At 31.3% G+C, this 20,363-nt stretch overlaps 1 protein-coding gene and 2 long non-coding RNA genes across 5 annotated transcripts in view; 2 read left to right on the forward strand and 1 right to left on the reverse strand.

The window, feature by feature from the left end:
• Nucleotides 1–20,363, forward strand: part of LOC139907255 (uncharacterized) — a 177,257-nt gene that overhangs the window by 60,461 nt on the left and 96,433 nt on the right. The gene's annotated exons all lie outside the window — the stretch shown is intronic.
• LOC121129157 (uncharacterized) overlaps nt 1–20,363 on the reverse strand; it is a 259,086-nt gene that overhangs the window by 41,796 nt on the left and 196,927 nt on the right. For both annotated transcript variants that reach the window (XM_071893539.1, XM_040724837.2), the window contains exon 9: nt 9,771–9,938. In XM_071893539.1, the coding sequence (XP_071749640.1) occupies nt 9,771–9,938 (168 nt within the window). The remainder of the gene's footprint in view (nt 1–9,770; nt 9,939–20,363) is intronic.
• LOC139907257 (uncharacterized) lies at nt 2,181–9,994 on the forward strand. 2 transcript variants are annotated; one of them, XR_011783716.1, is made up of 2 exons: nt 2,181–2,882; nt 9,816–9,994. It is a non-coding gene; the product is annotated as an uncharacterized lncRNA (long non-coding RNA). The 2 variants fall into 2 exon arrangements; XR_011783717.1 differs by lacking the exon at nt 2,181–2,882 and adding an exon at nt 9,106–9,198.

Here is a 20,363-nt window from a genome sequence, read left to right on the forward strand (position 1 = left end):
GGTAAGATGAATAAATTGATTAAAATTATCATAAGGAAATGATGATCTTTTCTTATTTCTACTCAAATAAAAAATGCCAGACTAGAACACAAAAGTACTTTTTAAATAATTTATTGAATGATCAGTAGTGTTGGCCAATAGTAGGGATGCAAGGGTAGGGCTATTGAATTAATAAATAATAAGATACCTATACAATAGACGTCTTATTATAATATCGCAGACGCCAAGGCACATACCCTTTTTATAATCACATGTTAGGTGTTTCTATCTAAAAATGACATCATATTTTAGAGGCATCCTCAGGGAATAGACTGGAGGGGCTATAGCCCTCACCCACCATAAAGGATTTTTTTCTTTTTACTGAAATTTTTTATAAAAAAATTAATTTTATGAGAAAAGTCAAGGATTTTGGAAATTTTTGTCCAGAAAAAAATATTTTTTAGATAATAGCTGTGGATTTTTGGAATTTTTTTAACACAAAATTTCAAAAACCAATCCCCCCTCCCCCACATAAATAATAATATCATCCTCCAGTCGCACTTGCCTTTCATTTTTTTTGTACTCTGTTGGACTAGCAAATCGTTGCAAAAACTTTCTTTTATTATAACATGTATTTGGAAGAGCAATATTTCCATCCTGACTTTCACAGTAGCGATTTTATTTTTAATAAAAGAAAAAATGTTTGACAGCCAATTAATCATCAGCATGAATTATAATAAATGATGTTTCAAATATTTTGTTATTTACAAAATTAAATAAATTCAATGAATTTATTTAAAAATATTTTCTCTGAATATAAAATTCCTTTCCTTTCAAAAATGAGGGAGTTTGTGGATGTATAAGCTTCCTGTTTATCTAAAAAATATTACTAGGATTTTAAAAAGTAACTTCAAAAGTATTTCATTGTTCTAACATAATATTAACATAGAACAAAAATACATGTATTCAAATTTTATCTAGGTATGGATTTAATAAAATATATATTGTATGATGAATGTATATGTGCAAACAATAATGCTTATAAGCACTGTCAAAGAATGAATAAGTAAATTATATCTTGATAATTTTTTTGAAATGAATATCAATTGGGATTATTAAATCAATGAATTGGAAGCAAATGAGTCAAGGACGTACATAAATTTATATTTACTCTTTTAAAATTTCGCATTTAATTTTTTTCCCTCAAGGTCTTCATTCCATTTAATGGTTATACAATGCAATTGATTAAATAGATAAAATATAGGAAATTGTGTTATAAAAAACATAAATAGACATATTAGTTTTAAATTAATTTCCCTTTTATGACCATTTTATCAATGGTACAAATAACAGTGCCCAACAGCAAAAATGGTACAAAAACAGTATATTTTCTATTTAATAGAATTTGGTTCTCTGATTCCAAATATGACCTTATTTTTCCTCTCATAGCCTCGTGACCTTCAGAAAAAGGGCATACATTTTTATTTTATTTTTGGCTATTTTTAAGGTTCATAGCTGTTTTTTTTAGGATAGGGATAAATTTTTTGAATATATTTTAAAGCCGAATGTTAAAAAAACTCTAAAACCATTTTTGAAATGTTGCATCATACATTTAAATCAAATTATTACTGTTTAAAGTGGAAAATAGGTGCTTTTTATTCAGATACACATACCTTCAAAACGAATAGATTCAAAAGGTTTAAAAGTATTTCATTGAATAGCTGAAAGTATGAACTTTAATTCAAAAAAATGACTCTTCCTAAAGAAACTCTATATCGTTCTTAATTTAACATAAGACCACGACAATATTTTAAGGAAAAAACTCATTTTTGAATTCATTTCATAATAAAAGTCCATAAATATTCGTATGCCCCAGTTTGAAGAGATAGAAACAAAGACAGAGAAGAAGAAAATAGATAAAAACAAAGAGAGAGAAAAAGAAAAATGATTTGCTCCAAGGACCCCTTCGAATGTCCGTTTTTTGGAAATCCTCACTCACTACGGTTATACAACGAGTCCTCTTGTGTCCATGAAGCTTTAAATAATTGATTTATACAGTTTGAGTCATGTGGCTAAATGTTATAACAAATTGTATAATATATATTTTATAGTATTTTGAATATTTCGTGAAATTTTGATAATATGCCCTATTTTTAATTATCATTTTTGTTCCGAATTCAACTTTTTGTTATGTATAGACTCGATTTGTTTCGCTAAAATACTTGCTAAAGTTATGTATCCTTCATTAAGAATTTTCAAAGGCCTCCAAAGTAATGTCCCATTGCTAAAGATTTGTCATTTAGGTGAAATGTATGGCCCAATTTATTATCACATGTAAATATGGAGCAAATTGTATTGAAATTCATTTTAATGATAACTTCCTTCGATAAAAAATTAACATTTGTTGTCACAAAACCTTCTATTTTACTGTAGGTTTTTATTGATAACACGATAGAAAGTTGAACGGACCGCTACGTTGATATTGTCAGCGATTGCATTCATCGATTGTTCGGGATTTTTCTCGTTTTTTATTTTGTTTATTTTCCTCAACAAAGCAGAACTTCTAACCATTTTGACTGCTTCCAGGCAATCGTCGTCAGTGGACTTAGACCATCCTGCTCGATACGTTTTCTGAATTTTTGGACGAATCGAGTTGTAGTCTCAACCAATTAAATTGTACAAAATACACAAAAGTGCACTGTGTATTTGTTCTTTATTCAATAAAGACGGGGCATGTTGTCGTAAGGAAGCATATTGGGCGACTGTCGTGGTAGAAAAACATTCGTACCGGACTTACTCTCCATTAATGTGTATTTGTATTTAAACAGGTTTGTATGGAGATGGGATGAGGCCAGAGAAAATTGCAAACGTTTAAAAGACTACCATTTATATTAAAATTAAAGGTAATATCCATTGTAAACACTTTCCAGCATTCGAATGCTAAAATATTTATTAAGGTATGTTCAATACAAGCTTTATAAAATGTGTCTAAGCGTAAAAGAAATAAAAAAATCAAGTAAAACGAAGGTTCTTAACAAGAAGCCAATATTTATTATATATTTTTTTCATTTTTTTTTATTATAGGTAAAGTAAAAAAATATTTTACAACATCAAAAGATTTGCCTTAAAAATAAAGATCGATTTTGATTGATTTTTTTTTCAGTTTAACTTTTAATATTGAGAGAATAGGCAATGTAAGGTTGTGTAAACATTTTCAGAAATAAAATATAACTAAGTTGATTATTTGACTAATTGTAATAAGTAATTAATATGTTAGAGACTAAAAGATTAACCCCAATTTATATATGTTTCATGTTTTAATGTATTTGAATAGTATTTGTTACAGATTAAGTCATCTAATTTACATTTACATTTCATTCCGGAAATTTTCACGCAACCTATTTTATTATTTATTGGGTTAATATTCTATAGGAAAATTAAAAGTTAAACTTAAAAAATCAGTCAATGATGGCATTCCTCTACTATTAGTTCGTGACTTTAATGTGGATCTGGGATAAGGAGGATGGATTCTATCCAAATAAGGACATACTTAATAAACTTGTCTGGCAACTTAATTTAGTAGATGCTATGAATATTACTTCTTCAGAGGAAACAGTTTCCTGGAGGAGTTGGCTACTTTCTTCAAGAATGGATCATGCTTTCGTTTCACCTTTATTTTTGTCAAAAAAAAACATAGCCCGATATCATCCCAAACCTAATTCCCATAATAAAATCATTAGAATTGAATTTTTTGCATTTTGGGAGCTCGAAGTTCAAAATGGCAGAATGGATTTTTTGAAGAAAAGGCATTTAAAATGACACAGAATGATTAAATAATCGTCTTGTAAATTTATTAAAGATACAAGGGCCACGGTTATACAGTTTCAAAGAGATAATATTTTGAATTATGGATCACTTTCTTAAAGAGCTGCTCATCAGACTTGATAAATATTTATTGACTGTCGAAAGTTTCTGAAGAGGATATTGAGAATAAGGTTTAAAAAAAATATTCAATGCTCAGCGTATAAAAAACTTTAGAAGGAATGTAAAAGCTACAACATCATCAATTAGCAAGATTAATCAAAATAGAACGACTTTATGTCATAGAGCGGACATCTTATCTTAGATGTCTTTCACGATTCCTTCAATCATTAGTTGGTATACGTGGTCTGATAATTCCGATTAAAAAAAAAAGGAATATATACTCAAGTTTTCAGTCAGCTAATATAAATGAATGTATTAACAAATTATTAATGGTTAATAAAGCCCCGCACAGTGAGCTGCAGGAGCATAGTTTTTGCAAAATATATATATATACCATTAAAATGAAATCCCAAACTCAAAAGCTGTGACATCTGGCTTCATGGCCGTTAACTTTGCAATTTCTAAATGTGGTCAAAAACATGTTTTTAAATCCCCACAAAATTTATATCAGTTTTATATCAATTCAAACAAAACAAAACTAAGGATACTAAATATGCATATTTAGTATCTTTGTTGTTACATTATTAATTAAAAATGTAATCTTCTCCCATGTAATTGCCTAGTGGATGCACAATGGGAGTAGAAAACGTGCTAATTCGATTCTAAATGTGTAAATAGGCGTCTTGCACGCCATGTTATTTGTTAGTTTTTTTGTAAATGTAGAAAGCACTAAGCAAGAAGAGGCCTTTTATAGGAGATCACAAGGCACATTGTACCAAGGGTTGTTGTGGCATGTTGGAGAAAACCTATCTTGAGGCCTGTCTCAGAGGATCAAAAGGTAAATGTCAACGATTTTGTTTTTAGTGGCTACATGGAACATGAGAACTGTTTATCTACGATCTGCAATTCCTGCCGTTTCTTCTTGAGGAAGAAGACTAAGCAGGGAAGTTTTAGCCTAAAGCAACAAGCTATTCAAGCGGGGTTTAAGTTCTTGCAGGTTATAGATGACTTCCACAACCTTTCCCTCCCCACTAGGGCTAACCTTAACCCCAAAGTTAACTGTAACTCTTACATTTGTGATATCGGCCAGTCAAACAAAAATACTCTTGATTCCCCTGTTCCTCTCGGCAAACCCAAAACCCTCCCCGAAAAATCTCCCAACGTTCTCCAGATCTATTCTAAATGCAAGCAGGAGGTTGGAAAAGGGATCAGACATACCTGTCATCTGAAACAAGGTCTTCGAACATTCTAATAACAATATCACCGAAAGGAAAAGACTAGTTTCTTAATGCTGCACTGAGTGACGTGAGCCCATTTTGTTCTGGTGATGTTGTCCTAGCAAACGTGGGAGATTACTTTAAGCTAACTTTAGCCAGATCTCTCCTCAAACTTTCCTCTCCACAGAGCATTCTTCCAAATCTTTCAGGTCGCCAGACCCTCCAGGTTGCCAAAATTCTTGAGGGCAGATGTTGGTATGCTTTTCGTTGAGCCAAACCTTCAGAGGATCTTGACAGAGAGAGAATTTATTTGCCAGGAGTTTTTTCAATTGAGAGAGCTGGAGTTCAGGAAAGAAAATAAATATGGATCTACTGAGCTTGTGAAAAGGATTGTTCTAATCTGCAAGGAGGTCAAGAGCTTCATTCAGTTCATTGCCAGTAGTAGAAACATTACTGGTGACTAAGACATCAACCTGATACTAGATGTAGGGGGAGGTTTCTTCAAGTTTTTCCTCAACGTGATACAGAAATACAATTCTCCAGCAGGGCTATCCTGGGGCTTCAAAGACTCGGGAGTGAAGCGTTTGTTTTTCCTTTCGATGCTCCCCAATGCCCTAGAAACTTAAAAAACGTCCGTACCCTCATTTCTGCCTTAAGCCTCTCTTCTTTGGACTTCATTGCCTCAATGGACTTCAAGATGTACTACACCGTCCTTGGGCTTCAGTCTTGCAGTTCTAAGCATCCTTGCTATGTCTGTAAGCTTCCAATCCTTACAAAAATACCGAACTTCCAAGGACTCTTGGTTGTATCAAGGAGCTGGCAAAGCAGTTCGAGGAGGGAGGTTCTGTTCTTTCTAAAGACAAAGACTTCAAGAACTGCGTCCATGAGCCTCTCTTTGATCTTCCCTCTGACACTATAATAGAGGATGCCCTTGCTCTTCTAGAGCTTCACCTCCTTTTTGTGTGCGGGAAACAAGTTGCTTGATGCGCTGAACAAGGCTTGGAGAGAAGACAACGGCTATAATTTGGGCTCTTTTACTTCCAGTGCGTATCAACTATGCAATTACATGGGCGAAGATGACAGTGTTAATAAATAATGTAATAACAAAGGAAAAAATTATGCACATTTAGTATCCTTTATTTTGTTTTCAATTGATATTCAACCCCTCATGTGAGATTTTATACCAATTCTGAGAGTTAAGAGTGATATCTACAAGATAAGATCATAATATGAAAAAAACAAAAACATATGGCGACGAGAAACTTCAACAAATTGGATAAACGATATTGTCGGGGCCTTAAAATCATGTTTTTGCTCACATTTAGAAATTGTATTGTTTTTTTGTTTGTTTTTTTAACTCATCCGTTGGAGAAAAGTTTCAAAAACTCCCATTTGTGAAAAGTCAAACTGACTTATAAACATACAACCAGAAATGCTAAATTTCAATAAATTATTGAAAAATTTACTATGACAAATTCGGTTGCATTCGTTTGTAATATAAAATTATCAAATAAATAGTGGAAAAAAAAATGGAAAAATTACATAAGTTAACAGCCGGTTCCTTGCCTGTAATATTTTATTCTCAACAGATTCTGAAAGCCAGATGTCACAGATTTTTAATTTGGGGTGCCATTTTGATGGTAGATATTTTTGCAAAACTATTTTACTCCAGCTCACTGTGCTCGGTTCCCCATGGTGTAGGAAATTTATTTTTAAATATTTTGGAAGATAAATTACTCCCTTTTTATTAAATTAGGGAAGATCTATTGATAAATTTTGGGGAATTGCCGAAGTATGTCTCTAACATTGGGTGGTATTGATACCGAAGGGAGGGAAGGGTTTGGATATCAATGATTGGAGATCCATAACAGTTTGAAAAAAAAAAAAACCCGGAATATATCAAATGTTTCACTTAACATACAGTGTCCGATAGAATCATTGGATTCAAATAATAGGTTTGGTGTTATGATTTCAATTGATTTCAGAAAGGCATTTGATTCTATTTATCATGGGCGTGTCGTTTATTCTGTCAAACACTTGCTACGCACTTGTTTTTTAACCCAGTAAGGACACTATTATTAAATGGGAATTCTTCAATCACCTTGGATGGTCTTGAAAGTGTTTCAATTAATCTTAAAAGGAGGTGCAGACAGTAATCCTCCGTAGCTTCCTTTCTTTTTATTGCTACGATCGAAAAAAAAGTACTCAAAGTTGCGAATTAATTTTGGAAAGTACAAACATCTTTTGCATATCTATGCTGATGATATAACTCTTCATGTAAAAGGGAACTCGGAATCTCCACTGGGGAAGATGATTTATATTTTTCTTTCGCTCTTTGCTGAGTATAAGAAAGTATCAGGTTTAAAATAAAAAGAAAACAGCAATCCTCCTTCTGGATAGTTGACTCAAGAGAAAGATTCGGAAGTTCAGGGTTGCTTGGTTAAGGATATAATCAATCTTATTGGAATAGATTGGGAAGGATATGAAGAGTTTGATTCAAATAAAAACTATTTAGAAAGATTTATAAACCTTAGGCTAGCTGAGTGGAAAGATTGAACTTGTCGACGCGTGTTGATTTCTATAACGGAAAACGGACTCCTTTAGTGCTTTATTTAGCAACTGCGTTGCTAAGATTGATACTTTGAGCTATCGAACCTAAAGAAGATTGGATGCATAAATTATTTGACCAAAGTTATATTCAGGTTCGAAAAAGGGCAAGATGATAACTTGGGGGAGGGGCACTACAATCAGTGTTGCTCCCACTAAAATTTACAAGAAAATTATGATTGATTTGTCCTGTAATCCAGAAAAAGAATGGCTTTCTACCATTTCGAATATTAAAAAATATCCAATACCTTATGGTAGAAACAGTTTTATCTAATTCAATTTTGCTTGTCGTTTTTCCTTCCTAGGATGCCTCCCAAGGAGCCTTATGGAAACATTCTCCATTGTGTGACTCGGCTTCAACTGCCAACATTATTCATCAGTTTTTAAAAAAGAAGGCGTTGTTTAGGCTTCTAGATAGTGCAGCTAGTCTAGAAGTTAAGATTCTGTCCAAAGGAATTTTAACGATCCATGATATGATTACAAGGCAAAATTGAAAAGGTTAAGTCTGGAATGTTTTATTACCCATTGCTAAGAGCAATTTAATTTCATATATCCCCTATACCCTGTCATTCAAAGATTTCAGCCTCTCTTGGATTATAATGCAAAGAAAATACTTCAGAAATATATTGATCTTGGGATCATGGGAAAAGTTAATAATCGTGACCCTCACTTTTGTCAAAGAGGATAGGAAATTTACGGCAATGTTCCAAATTTAGACGGACTGTATTTACTCGTATTGTCCTAGCATTATTTGCTCTTCGGTTTTAATATTGGTCTTTTTAATTTGAATGACTACGATACCAAATTCTCATTTGCTTACATACTTTTTGGGCATGTAGAGAGAGAAGGAAAAACCTACTCCTGAAACTCCTGTCTTCCGCTATAGCTAGCTGCCTCACTTTTGCTTGTTCGATAAACTTTCACTCACGGAGGAAAATTTATATTACTTCTGCAACAAGGTACGCAGCCTTTTCCTTAAGGATTCCCCATTACTAGGATTGACAGTGGAACTACGCAGAAGACATTGTCAAGTCTTTTCCACAAAGATCATGTAAGTTCTACTCAACCTTAAAATGTTTAGTAAGTCGTTAACTGATGATGAAGAGAAGGGGATCGAAGAGATTGTAATTGTTTTTTGTTTGTTTGTCTGCATGAAACTTTATTATTTTCGTGTGGTATGTACTCATATTTTATAGCGGTATACTTTTATGTGTTGTTTTTTTTTACATAGTCTGTAAAACATAAATTTTAATATTGAGGAGTTGACCATTGATAAAAAGAGTTAATTTTAAACTATAATGATTATTTATGTACACTATATCTCAATCTCTCTTGATCTATTTTATGATTTTATTTAATCTGTAATTTTGTATAGGTATATATGTATTGATAATTTTAATGAAAGCCAATTAAAAAAAATCAATCCAAATCGACTTTGTTGACAGTAAATCTTTGGAAGTTGTAATCTAAGGTATTTTTTTTAGTTTCAGCTATAATACAAAGTAATTGAATTAATTTTCAAATAAGTTTCTTTATTTTAATTGATTTTTGTATGATTTTACACATTTTATAGGAACTTTATTCGTATCAACTATTTTTTTTATCTTTCGACTACTAAAATGCTTTTCATCAATTGTGATTTCTTATTACACTTAATTTTTACATTTTTTTTTATTAGCTAAAAATATAATTGCTTTCAATGGTGCGCCTTAAGATTTTACTTATTTTATTTATGTGATCAGAGATAAAAAGTAAACACTAATGTTAAATTGTTGCCTCGTACAATAAGATTATAATTAATTTAATTTTTTTAAAAGTTTTTATTTGTGAATTAAAAAACGAAATTTCTAATTTAAAATGTAAGTAATAACTTTCAAAGTAAATTACAATTGCATGTATATCTTGGCTGACATAAATGAGAAAAAATATTTTTTAATTTTTTGAAATATTCACAACCACATGACACGGATTGGATCACGTATTCTTTTTTTTTTGTAAATTAGAATATGAATTCACTCTAAATAATGTAAACCCATGTCTTACCTTTTTCCAAAGGTGCTTTTTTATATTTTTCCAATCTCTTGACAGCTATGGCTTCAAGACGAACCCTTGCGGCTGGATAGTCCTTCAACACATCCCACATGTCTTTTTTACTTAGAACAAAGAGATCCGAATATCCGACGGACCGAACACTCGCAGTTCGACGGTTACCTATTAAATATATTATAAAAAATAAATCATTAATAAATATAACTTTAAAAATTTGATTTAATCTTTAACCGATAAATTTTCAATCAGATGTACATCTGTGATATATCAAGGGATTTTATTTTTCTGGGGTTAAATGTTTAAAAGCAGATGTGGTTAATTCATTTAAGTACCTTTTTTAATTTCGTTAAGTTTTTTTTAGTATCTAATTAAGTCAAGTTTCTACAGGATTATGGACCTACTTACACCTTCCTTCCAGTCAAAGAACTATATTAAATACACCTTTTGAACATGTAATGATAATATGTAGTTATTATATATGTCAACGCTATAATTATGCCTTATAATAAGGAAGACATAATATTAATAAATGAACATTGGATGGTATCTATAACATGAGCCAATATGCGGTTCTACAAATCTGCTAATTGAGTTTTGATTTATGATAATAATCGTTCAGAAGATCAGCAAACTTCCCCCACAATATAATTCACTTAGTCATGTGACTTCCTCAACAAATCCACAACTTTCTTTGTAACTACTGTCTTCTTCAAAAAAGGCCAGTTGATGACTGACCTGTACAGGAAAGAATATAATATAGTTCAGTACCTGGATCTTTCTTCTTCCCTTCCCGCTCATGCCACTAAAAACCTCCCTAACAGTCTGTCCCTCAGAATTGGTAGGATATGTTGTAACCCTCAAAAAAACAACAACAAAGAATGGTAGAACTGTAGGAGATGTTGATAAGTAGAAGTTCCTACGGAAGAATTGTAGAAAAATGTCTCAACAGAGCCATGCCCATAGCAAGAGAAAAATCACTCAAACCCAGTGTCAAAGCTGATTATAATCTAGCTGTATTTCCCATCACATATTACCCAGAGTTACTAAGTATTTCCCAGAGTATAAAGAAACATTGGGCCACATTAGATAGGGATCCCACAATGAAAAAATTCTTCCCATTTCCATCAATGGTTGGATTTAAACAACTAAGGAATCTCAAAGCTATGATATGTAAGGTCAAAATTACAGAAAATTCAATTAATGGACTTATCAAGTCAAATATGGGACTCAAAAATGGACAAATGGAATTTCTGGTCATTTCTGGACATTAACAAGATAAGTCTGTGTTACTCAATCAAAAGCAGTTTTATATATTAGTAATTTGGTTGACTGTGATACAAGTAGAGTAATGTATAGCATTACTTGCTCAAATCCCAACTGTGGAGCCAAATACATATGTAGGCAAAACAAGAAGAAGATTAAAAGAAAGAGTGAGAGAACAGATATATATTACGTCAATAGAGGAGAAGGAGCTCCTGGATTACATTTCCCCGGTGCCCACAAGATGTATTATATGAAAGTAAAAATAATTGAAAAACTAACCCCAAATACAGAAGTGATGAGATTGACCTGAGATGGTGGATGGATTCGGAAATTCAAAACAAAGAGAGCAAGACTAAATAAGAAATCGCAAGGAAACTACATACGTCCACTACTCTATCCCAGTTTCCTTTTTTTTTAAATTGAAATATTCTTAAATTTTTTATGTGTAACTATTATAATCAGTTATGATTGAAAATTATATTTTTTTCTCCTAAATCCAACTAGGAGAATTGTTGGTTGTATACTCCAAAATTAATCAACAGTTATATCTATATCTACAAAAACTGTATATGTGTGGATCACAGTTTCGTTCTTCAGGCTACACGGACCAAAGGATAAAGCCATCCTACTGAAATTTGGCTTGGCTGCGCTCTTGATAACTTGGTCAATAAAATTAGCCAACATCTACTTAAAGTAAAAATATATATTGGTTTGATACCTTTTATTTTTTTACAAGTAAATCAATGTTGTATTAAATTAAGAATGAAAGACTGGATATTTATAATTCTAACAAATCCCCCTTGGGAGATCCAAATAAACCTAGGGAGACTTTTAGAGACCAAAAATCTTGAATTGAAAAGTTCCCAATTTGAAAAAAATAAAAAATGAACCTTTGAAGATTTAAAACGCCTTTTGCTTATGTGAATACGAACAAGTACGATCCAAAGTTGCCCGACTTTGACTTTCAAATCTTTATTTATATAAAATCATATTTCGTTAATTGTCGTTGCTTCGAATAAAAATCCATAATGTCTTTCTTTACTTTTGTTGGTACATATATGCATTCATATTTGTATAGATTTTGATTAATACATTTATTTATGTATGACAATATATGCATGTTCTAAGCACACTAAGTATCACTCATCAAATTAAATTGTTGCTCTATCCATCAATTTGATTGACAGTCACTCAAATAAAAGCTGCATAACAAATATAATAATCCATTATTTTATCATAGCATGGAAACATATACTTATATGTAGCTAATATTTCTTCTTTATGTGAGCTTATCAGATATATTTTCATAATATGCTTAGAATGTAAAACACCAACAACTTACGAAATAATAGTTGTTTTTCGGATTTACATATAATCTTTGTTGACTAAGTTAAGTTCATGAAAATAATTGGGTCTTCTTCTCGGCAGATACTAAGATTTTCCCTGACTGAGGAATACAAGAGAGGTTGCGTGAACGTTTAAAAACAGTATGTTGCAATTTTTTGATTCTATGCAATACAACGTTTTTGCATGACGTTATCATTGTGGATGTAAGCCATTTTGTGGGCCTCAACAACCAAGTTTTATAACAATAAATACCACTTTTTCATTAAAATGAAGAAAAATAGTTAAAAGAAGAGAATAAGGTTTGTGTTAACAGACGTCTTTCTCTAGGTTCTGATAGTTTATTTCTAATTGGGCAGTTTTGCTTGTTATTTTGTTAAAGCTTTTACATTCATAATTTTTTTTGCCGTTTGAGAATTATTTTGGTGTTTCAGGGAATCATCTAAAGCTTATTTTTTAGTCTTCTTCTTCATTTTCTTTTAATAATTGCATCGTGTTTCGTTCGTTATGGGAGGTTTGTTGTTCCTCTAACCTTTGTATTTATTCTTAATAATAAAAAATAATTATAAAATAATCTTCAAGTGAGTATTATCCTGAATGAAATTATTTTAATACACTTAAGAAAGATCTTGCTTCAAAAACCTTGAAGAGTAAAATTATAATAAATATGAAGCTCATAGAGGGCGACCATTCTCCTAAACGGCCCACTTATATCGAAGTAGAAGATATGATCTTTTGAACACTGGAACTGAATCACTCAGTTCTTTAAGGTATTCACGTTTGTCCAAGCTCCAGAAATATTATCGTTATATTCCTTAATAAATAACTAGATATTAGTGTTTTTTTCTTTCACGTAGAGGATGAATTCATATTGAGAAAATCTGATAAAAATTGTTTTGGTATCAAAAGCAAGCCCAAAAGCTCAACTAAGAGATGCTTCTGGAAATGAGAAAAATGTTACTATTCATTCGCCTCATGAAGATGTGAATCGAGGAGAAATTAATTATATTTATGATAAATATGGACCGATTCTGAACCAAGAAAAAACAATGCCTTCCACAATGTAAGATTAAAAGGCCTAAGGAATGGGAACTTCTTTTTGAGTTTAGTACCTTAGTGTGAGATACTAAGGTACCTTCAGATAATGCTTTATTAGCAGTCATTTTGAAAGCAGCTGTTCAAATAGCTAAGTAAAATGGTCAGATTTCGTCAAATAACTTGACGAGAAAATCTGTCAAAAGAAAGAGTGTAAAGATATATTTGAGGATAGGAAAATTGATCAATATATAACTGAACTTTCAAAACTTAATGGAATCGAAACAGGGTATGTTCCAAATCATGGGGGAAATGAAGATGGAAGTCACTCAGCAGATAAGTATGATATAGTACTAGAAGATGGTTTGTTTCCACAGAAAAACAGACAAATAATTATGGATGTCCAGGAAATAGGAGGGAAACAGTGATTTAGGACAAAGTTGATGGGTTGAACGAGGTATCTAATGCAGAAATAAGTCAGAGACAGGTGCCTTCACTTTCAGTCGATGATGAAACAGGTAAACGTATAACTATGACTATAACGTAGAATGAAGCCAACAATTTGAAACTCTTGAATCATATGTAAGGATCAGTTAAAAAAAGATCTGCCCCAGATTAAAAAAAAAGATAATAAATAAAGAAAATCCCAGGAAATTACAGAATAATTAAATAATTAATATTTGAAATCATGGAAACATTCAAAATACTTTCACTAAACACAAGAGGCGGAAAAGACAGAAAGACCAGACATGGTTTAATTAAAAGAATCATAAAGCTTAATCATCATGTAATTTTTTTTACAAGAAACTATAAACCAAGATTTCTGTAACCCGTACAAACTCTTGTGGCTTCTGTCTTCCACATGATTTTGAATATTTTTTTATTGGGTTTGATTTTTATAGTGGCTTTCTATCACTGGTTTCTAAGACACTGGAGCGCTCTTCTTTGTCGAACGAGTACTCATCTAAGAAACAATGACATTTTGTAATTGAAGTTAATAACAATGGCTTATGGTTTTCCTTAATTAATGCTTATGAACCAATAATAAGATCTCAGGCTTTCTACCATCAATGTTGTACAACGTTAAGTGTGATTCCCTTTCATGCATTCTTATAGGTGACATGAATAACAGAATCGGATATGCTTTCTCACACTTCTTAATTAAGCTTTTTTTTAATAAATGGAAGTCGTATATCAAGAATAGACATTGAAAATTAAAAAATAATTATATCGTTAAGGACCCTTTTCTGTTCACAAGATCATCCAAGTAGAATTTCGATCAACTCCTTGAATTTGGTACTAAAGACTATCCAGATGGGTTATATAACAAAAAGATATTATAAGAGCCCTTAAACAAAGACTGGACATGCTTTTTGAAACCTTCAACCAACTAACAGGTTGTCTGTAGTCTTATAGTGAATATTAAAATTACTGCTAATAGGCTTAGGAGGGCAAAAAGGAGAGAATCGATTCTCCTCGACAAATGTTTTGAATAAATCATAGAGAAGGGCTCTGTATTTCATAGGTTTTTATAGCTGATACTATTAATGCGCATAGAATATATCTGATATTGCAGAGGAAGAGATGGATAAAATATAAGAAAGGGTGCAAGCTCAATATTCGAAGAAGAATCCCGCAATCCAAAAATGTAAATTCCAAAACTGGTGTTAAGAAGAACGTTTTAAGAGATAAGGTCTTACTCAAAGCTAGGGATGTATTGGACTATTTCTAATCCCCATTTCAGAATATTATTGGAGGCCAAAGAAGCGATTTACCTGGAAAACGGAAAACCATATGACACGGTTTCTATAATTCCTCCCATAAATATTTTTTGTTATGTCAAAAATAGTTTTAAAGTAATAAGGCACCAGGACTTGATGGCTTAGGAGAACAAATATTTTGGCTACTTCGATGTTTTTGTTTCATTTTTCTTAAAGTTTGGAGTTTCGATGGTGAAGTATGGAAAATTACCTCCTTTTATAACCTGTTGTAGAATTGCACTCACTCCTAAGAAAGTAAATGGTACTTAATTTGGTTATTGGAGGACAATAACAGTTTTGAACGAAACATTACTAGAAGGAGTAATTTAAAAAAAAGAAGAAGAGTCTATCCTCAACAGTGGACCTCCCAAAAAAGATTTCTAAGAAATGGGAAAATAATTGAAATATCTAGAAATATTAGAACCCCTTTTAATTCTTTGAAGGACCATAATTTTTTTTTTTGGGGAATCATTCCTTGTGAATTTCCATAAGGTATTTGATTCTATTAAACAAATGCATTAAACTTCAGGCTGTTAAAAAGTGTATAAGCGTTTTTTTCAAATTTATAAGAGTTTGATCTATAATGGATCATCTACAATCGATATCAATAGTTGTGTCAGTGAGCCTATTCTTATCAAGAGAAGCTCCTGTCAGAGGTTGTCCCGCAGCACCTTATTTTTTTATTACCGCTTCTGAATAGTTTTGTATATCTCTACGAAGGAGATATAGGGGGTTTGGAATTTACTTTGTTAATTATAAAAATTTACTGGATACTAATACGGGTGATTTTATAATATTTGTCGAAGCCAATACTGAATGTCAGTAAAACTTACACAAATTGGACGACACTTATTAATTTGGCTTATAAAAAAGTTAGAGAATTGATGAAATACAATCTCCTGACAAGAGTTAAACTATATATTAAATATTTCTTCTGGTTTTAAATAAGGCACCCTCTCTGCCTCTCACAAGGCCAGAAAAGAATATAGGAGGCTGGGTAACTTTACTATCTTCTATTATTCAAAAGATATATCGGAAGATTTTTCTTGACATAACAAAAAAAAATGAAAAAAAATGAGAGAATGAAGAGGTCCTTTGTCATGTTTTCGAAACTGTCTACTATTTTATCAGACGGATCAGTTGATGAAATCTATTTTCATTGGGTGCTGCTCATGTGTCTGTTTTATGGTATGAAACACCATCGTATGAGCCGAAGACTAACATAAATGTAATTCATCATAACGTAGCAAAGAAACATTTACTCCATCCAAACTGCCTAGAAAGTTTGGCTATGCGTAATTCTATTTTGACTGTGTCGTATACCAGAACTTGTGGTTTTATTCTACTTATATGTAATCTACAATATGTACAAATATAAACAAAGTTTAATTTATCACTCAAGTAATATATACCTTTCCTCATAGATCATAGATTCCTCAACGATCAACAATTAACAATGACAAACTTTTAAACTATACACTACAACAACAAACTATGCGTAACATTACATAACTTATAAATTAACAAAACCTTCCATAAAATTCACCCCCATTTCTTTTCATTGATTTACAATCAATCATTACCTTAATTGATGTGGGAATTTACGGTTTCTTTTAGATCTTCTAAGTTTGGGGAGACTGCTATATCGGATGCTCTATCTAAAGCGCTTTCTTCAGCATCTTGCTTTTCTTCAATTTGTCGGACTCATTCACTACTATGGCATCTGCTACTCATTATTTTTTTTCCGTAGAATCCGTAAATGAAACTACCGAACTCTGTTAATTAGGTACAAAAAAATCCTTTAACGACATAGTTTTTTCAGTACCTTCCTGTAGAAGGACTACTACATAGTTTGGATTTGTGGAAATGAGGTACACCTCATTTACCAATGCTTCGTATTTACCTGCGCGTACTTTTCTTCTCAAATAAACTTTCCTGGGGTACAATAGCCGGTAGAGGAAATCCACAAGGGAAATCTCCTCTGGTATGTGAATATTCTCTCATGAGGATTACAATTCGTCGCAGTACATAGCAACGAAAATAATTCAGCAAGACACTTAATCACTATAAATGATGTTATGTACTGACATGGAAAAAACCCCGGAAATATCGAATATTCATCGATCACAGTTAAGGTATATCTAATAAAAGAACTGGAACAAGGCAAATGGCCTTAAATTCAATAGCTATTTGATCCATAGGCCGAGTAGCTCTGATTAGTTCCTGGACTTGCCCTTCATAAAACTTAGGGTTGAGTTCGAGGCATGTTTTACAACTATTGATAACTCCATCAAAAAGTTTTGCAACGGAAAAAATGAGCCAGTCTACTTATTCCTAGATGAGCTAGACTTGCATGTAACATTTTTAGATCCTCAATAGTTTGGGTTGAAGGGCATATTCAGGAAAGGAAATTAGCCGTAGCTTTTTCCTTTCTTAATCTATACATAATGCCATACGGGAACTACGAAAGTTTGAGTCCTTATCTAAGTAACTTCTCATTCTTGATTCTACCGGAATATTTTGTCTTGAACATAAAGAACACAGCCTCTTGATCAGTTATTATGATAAAGTGTTTATCAATGAGGAAGTGACACTGCTTCCGAATAGCCTAGACGATAGATTACATATGATTTCACTTTTATTTAAAGTTCTTGAGAAAAAGGCTACTAGGCTTCCTTTTTGATTCAGGGCTACTCCAATTGTGCATTCTGAGACGTCTGTTTCAAACGTCATCAATTCTTCCTGGTATACGGCAGCCAAAACTGAGCTAGAAATGTCTTATTTTATCTTAAAAAAGGCATCATTCGCTTCTTTTTCAATGGGAAAACGCTTAATATTTATTAAAGGTCTAACCTTTTTTATTACAATTAATACAGACAGCATTTTTTGCAAGAAATTAATCAAGAAAATATCTCCTATATCTACAGAAATAGCATCTATTTACGGCGACTGAAACAGTTATAATTTGTTCAGTCTCAGGAAAAACTGTCTTCGATAGTTCTGGACCTTTAGTAACAGTGTTAATTAAGGGAGTGGCAGGCGCATCAGAGTAAAATAATATTTACTATTATTTTCGTTAATACCTACAGACTGTCCATGACCTTCACAAATACCCTAGTTTGGTATTTATGAATAGTAATTTTTCCCCCACTTAAAAGGACTTCTAAGAACAACATTCATCCTAAAACATGGCATTTGAAAAAAATTATTCAAGGGATTTTAAAAATAATAATGTTACTAGGTATTACTCCTCAATGTGGGGAAAATATTTGGGCTCTTAAAAGTGGATTGCAAGGTCCTACAAAGCCTTTAAAAAGAAATAGTCCTACTATAGAGACTGTTAAGTTTCGGTTCTTGTTCTATGCTTTTATGTGTCTTCCCAATTCGGTATGTTGACAGATTTTATTTAATTATTTTTGCTTTGTGATATACGTATAAGGATTAGGTAGATTTTTTAGCAGAGGGATAATTAATAACTAAAATGTTTATATGTTATTTTTTACGTCTTCCTTTATTTATTGTTTATGTCATTTGAGCATTAACAACAATATGTTAATGTTGTAAATTATAAAAAAAATTGTACGCTAGAAAATGCTTAGAATTTACAACTCCACTAATAAGGACTAGTCGCGTCTGAATGAAGTGGATTGATTTATGTATAGTGAAACTCTAACAACTGACATGTTCCTTTCGTATTAATGTGGAATTACATTTATAATTGAAAATAATAAATATTTTCTACCAAAATAAGCTATCTTTTGGTTAAATTTATTTACATTAATTTTAATGAATATACAAGAACGTTGTATGTCATTTATCTTTATTGACATTTATTTACCTCCCTCCTACTCCTTTATTTCACTTGATTTGTTTTTAATAGAAAAAACAAACAAAAAACTAATTTCAAATAATATATTCTTTATTTAAATATGATTTAAAATGATAATATTATTAAAATTATGAAACTATAAAAGAAAATAATATCTCAATTATACAATTTAGATGAATGCCTTAACAACCAATCTGATTTAATGAGAAAAAAAAGAAGGTTTATTCTGATATTTGCTCATTTTAGGATTCCCCCTCTATTTTTCGCTTAGGTTTGCTATAGTTAAAGTCGGGTTTCTAACTCCCAATTAATTTGGGCTTTTTATGGTTTCTTTTTGGAGCAGGGCTTACACTAAAAATCCCTACATTTTCATACGACCATAATTAGCATACATTACATCATAAATATTTTTGTTTATCAATGACCTAAATAAAAAAATGGCAGAGTATTTGCAAAGGCCTACACTAGGTAGGTTACATCACAATAAAATAATCATATTTACTTTTAGAGGTTTTTCTTTGTATGTTTTTATATATATTTACATCTTCTATTGCAAATTACTCTGCAAATTGTAATTTTTTTCAGCTAACTATTTCATAAACTGAGTTACAATTTTTTTTTTTTTGTTATCTACAATTCTTTGTTAGAAAAATTTGATTTTAAGTAGATTCAATACATTTAAAATTGACTTAATAAAATTCACGTTTGAAAAAAGGTTAATTTTCGTCAACTACGGGTAGGATACGGATTTTTTTTTTTCGATTAAGCGGTAAAATTTTATAGCATTATATCAACTGAAAGACTTATTGGACTGGTGAATATTTGTTCCTCAATAATAAGGACTGATAAACAAAATATGAATCATACAAGAGACGCCATTATGTTATCTATAAAAAAACATTCAATAGAAAGTGTAATGTAATATTATAAGAAAGTGGGCTTGCTTATTAAATTTTCTTATCTATAATTTAAAATTGTTCTAAGTGTATTATTATATTAATTAAAACTAGCACAAACACGTTATCTTAAAGATAGCCAATGAAAAATTAAAAAGATTTTATTAATATTTAGTTTGTTCATGTTAAAATTCTAACCAATAATAATCTAATATAAACAATAAATATATAATAAACAAATTTATGTTTTTTAATCTGCTTGTAAACAACATTTTTTATTGTTTTCTGTCCATTTGATATAAATGTAATCAAATTTACACCCTTTGTGACACTTTTGAAAAAGCAATATATAATTGTAAAATGTAAAAAATATTGATTTTGGTAAATATAAAGCAATTTTTTCAAATTTTTGACCTTGTGATTTAATAATTGGCATTGCCGTTACTAACTTAATTGGGAA

This window comes from Lepeophtheirus salmonis, chromosome 14, assembly GCF_016086655.4.
Source record: "Lepeophtheirus salmonis chromosome 14, UVic_Lsal_1.4, whole genome shotgun sequence".
Taxonomy (NCBI): domain Eukaryota; kingdom Metazoa; phylum Arthropoda; class Copepoda; order Siphonostomatoida; family Caligidae; genus Lepeophtheirus; species Lepeophtheirus salmonis.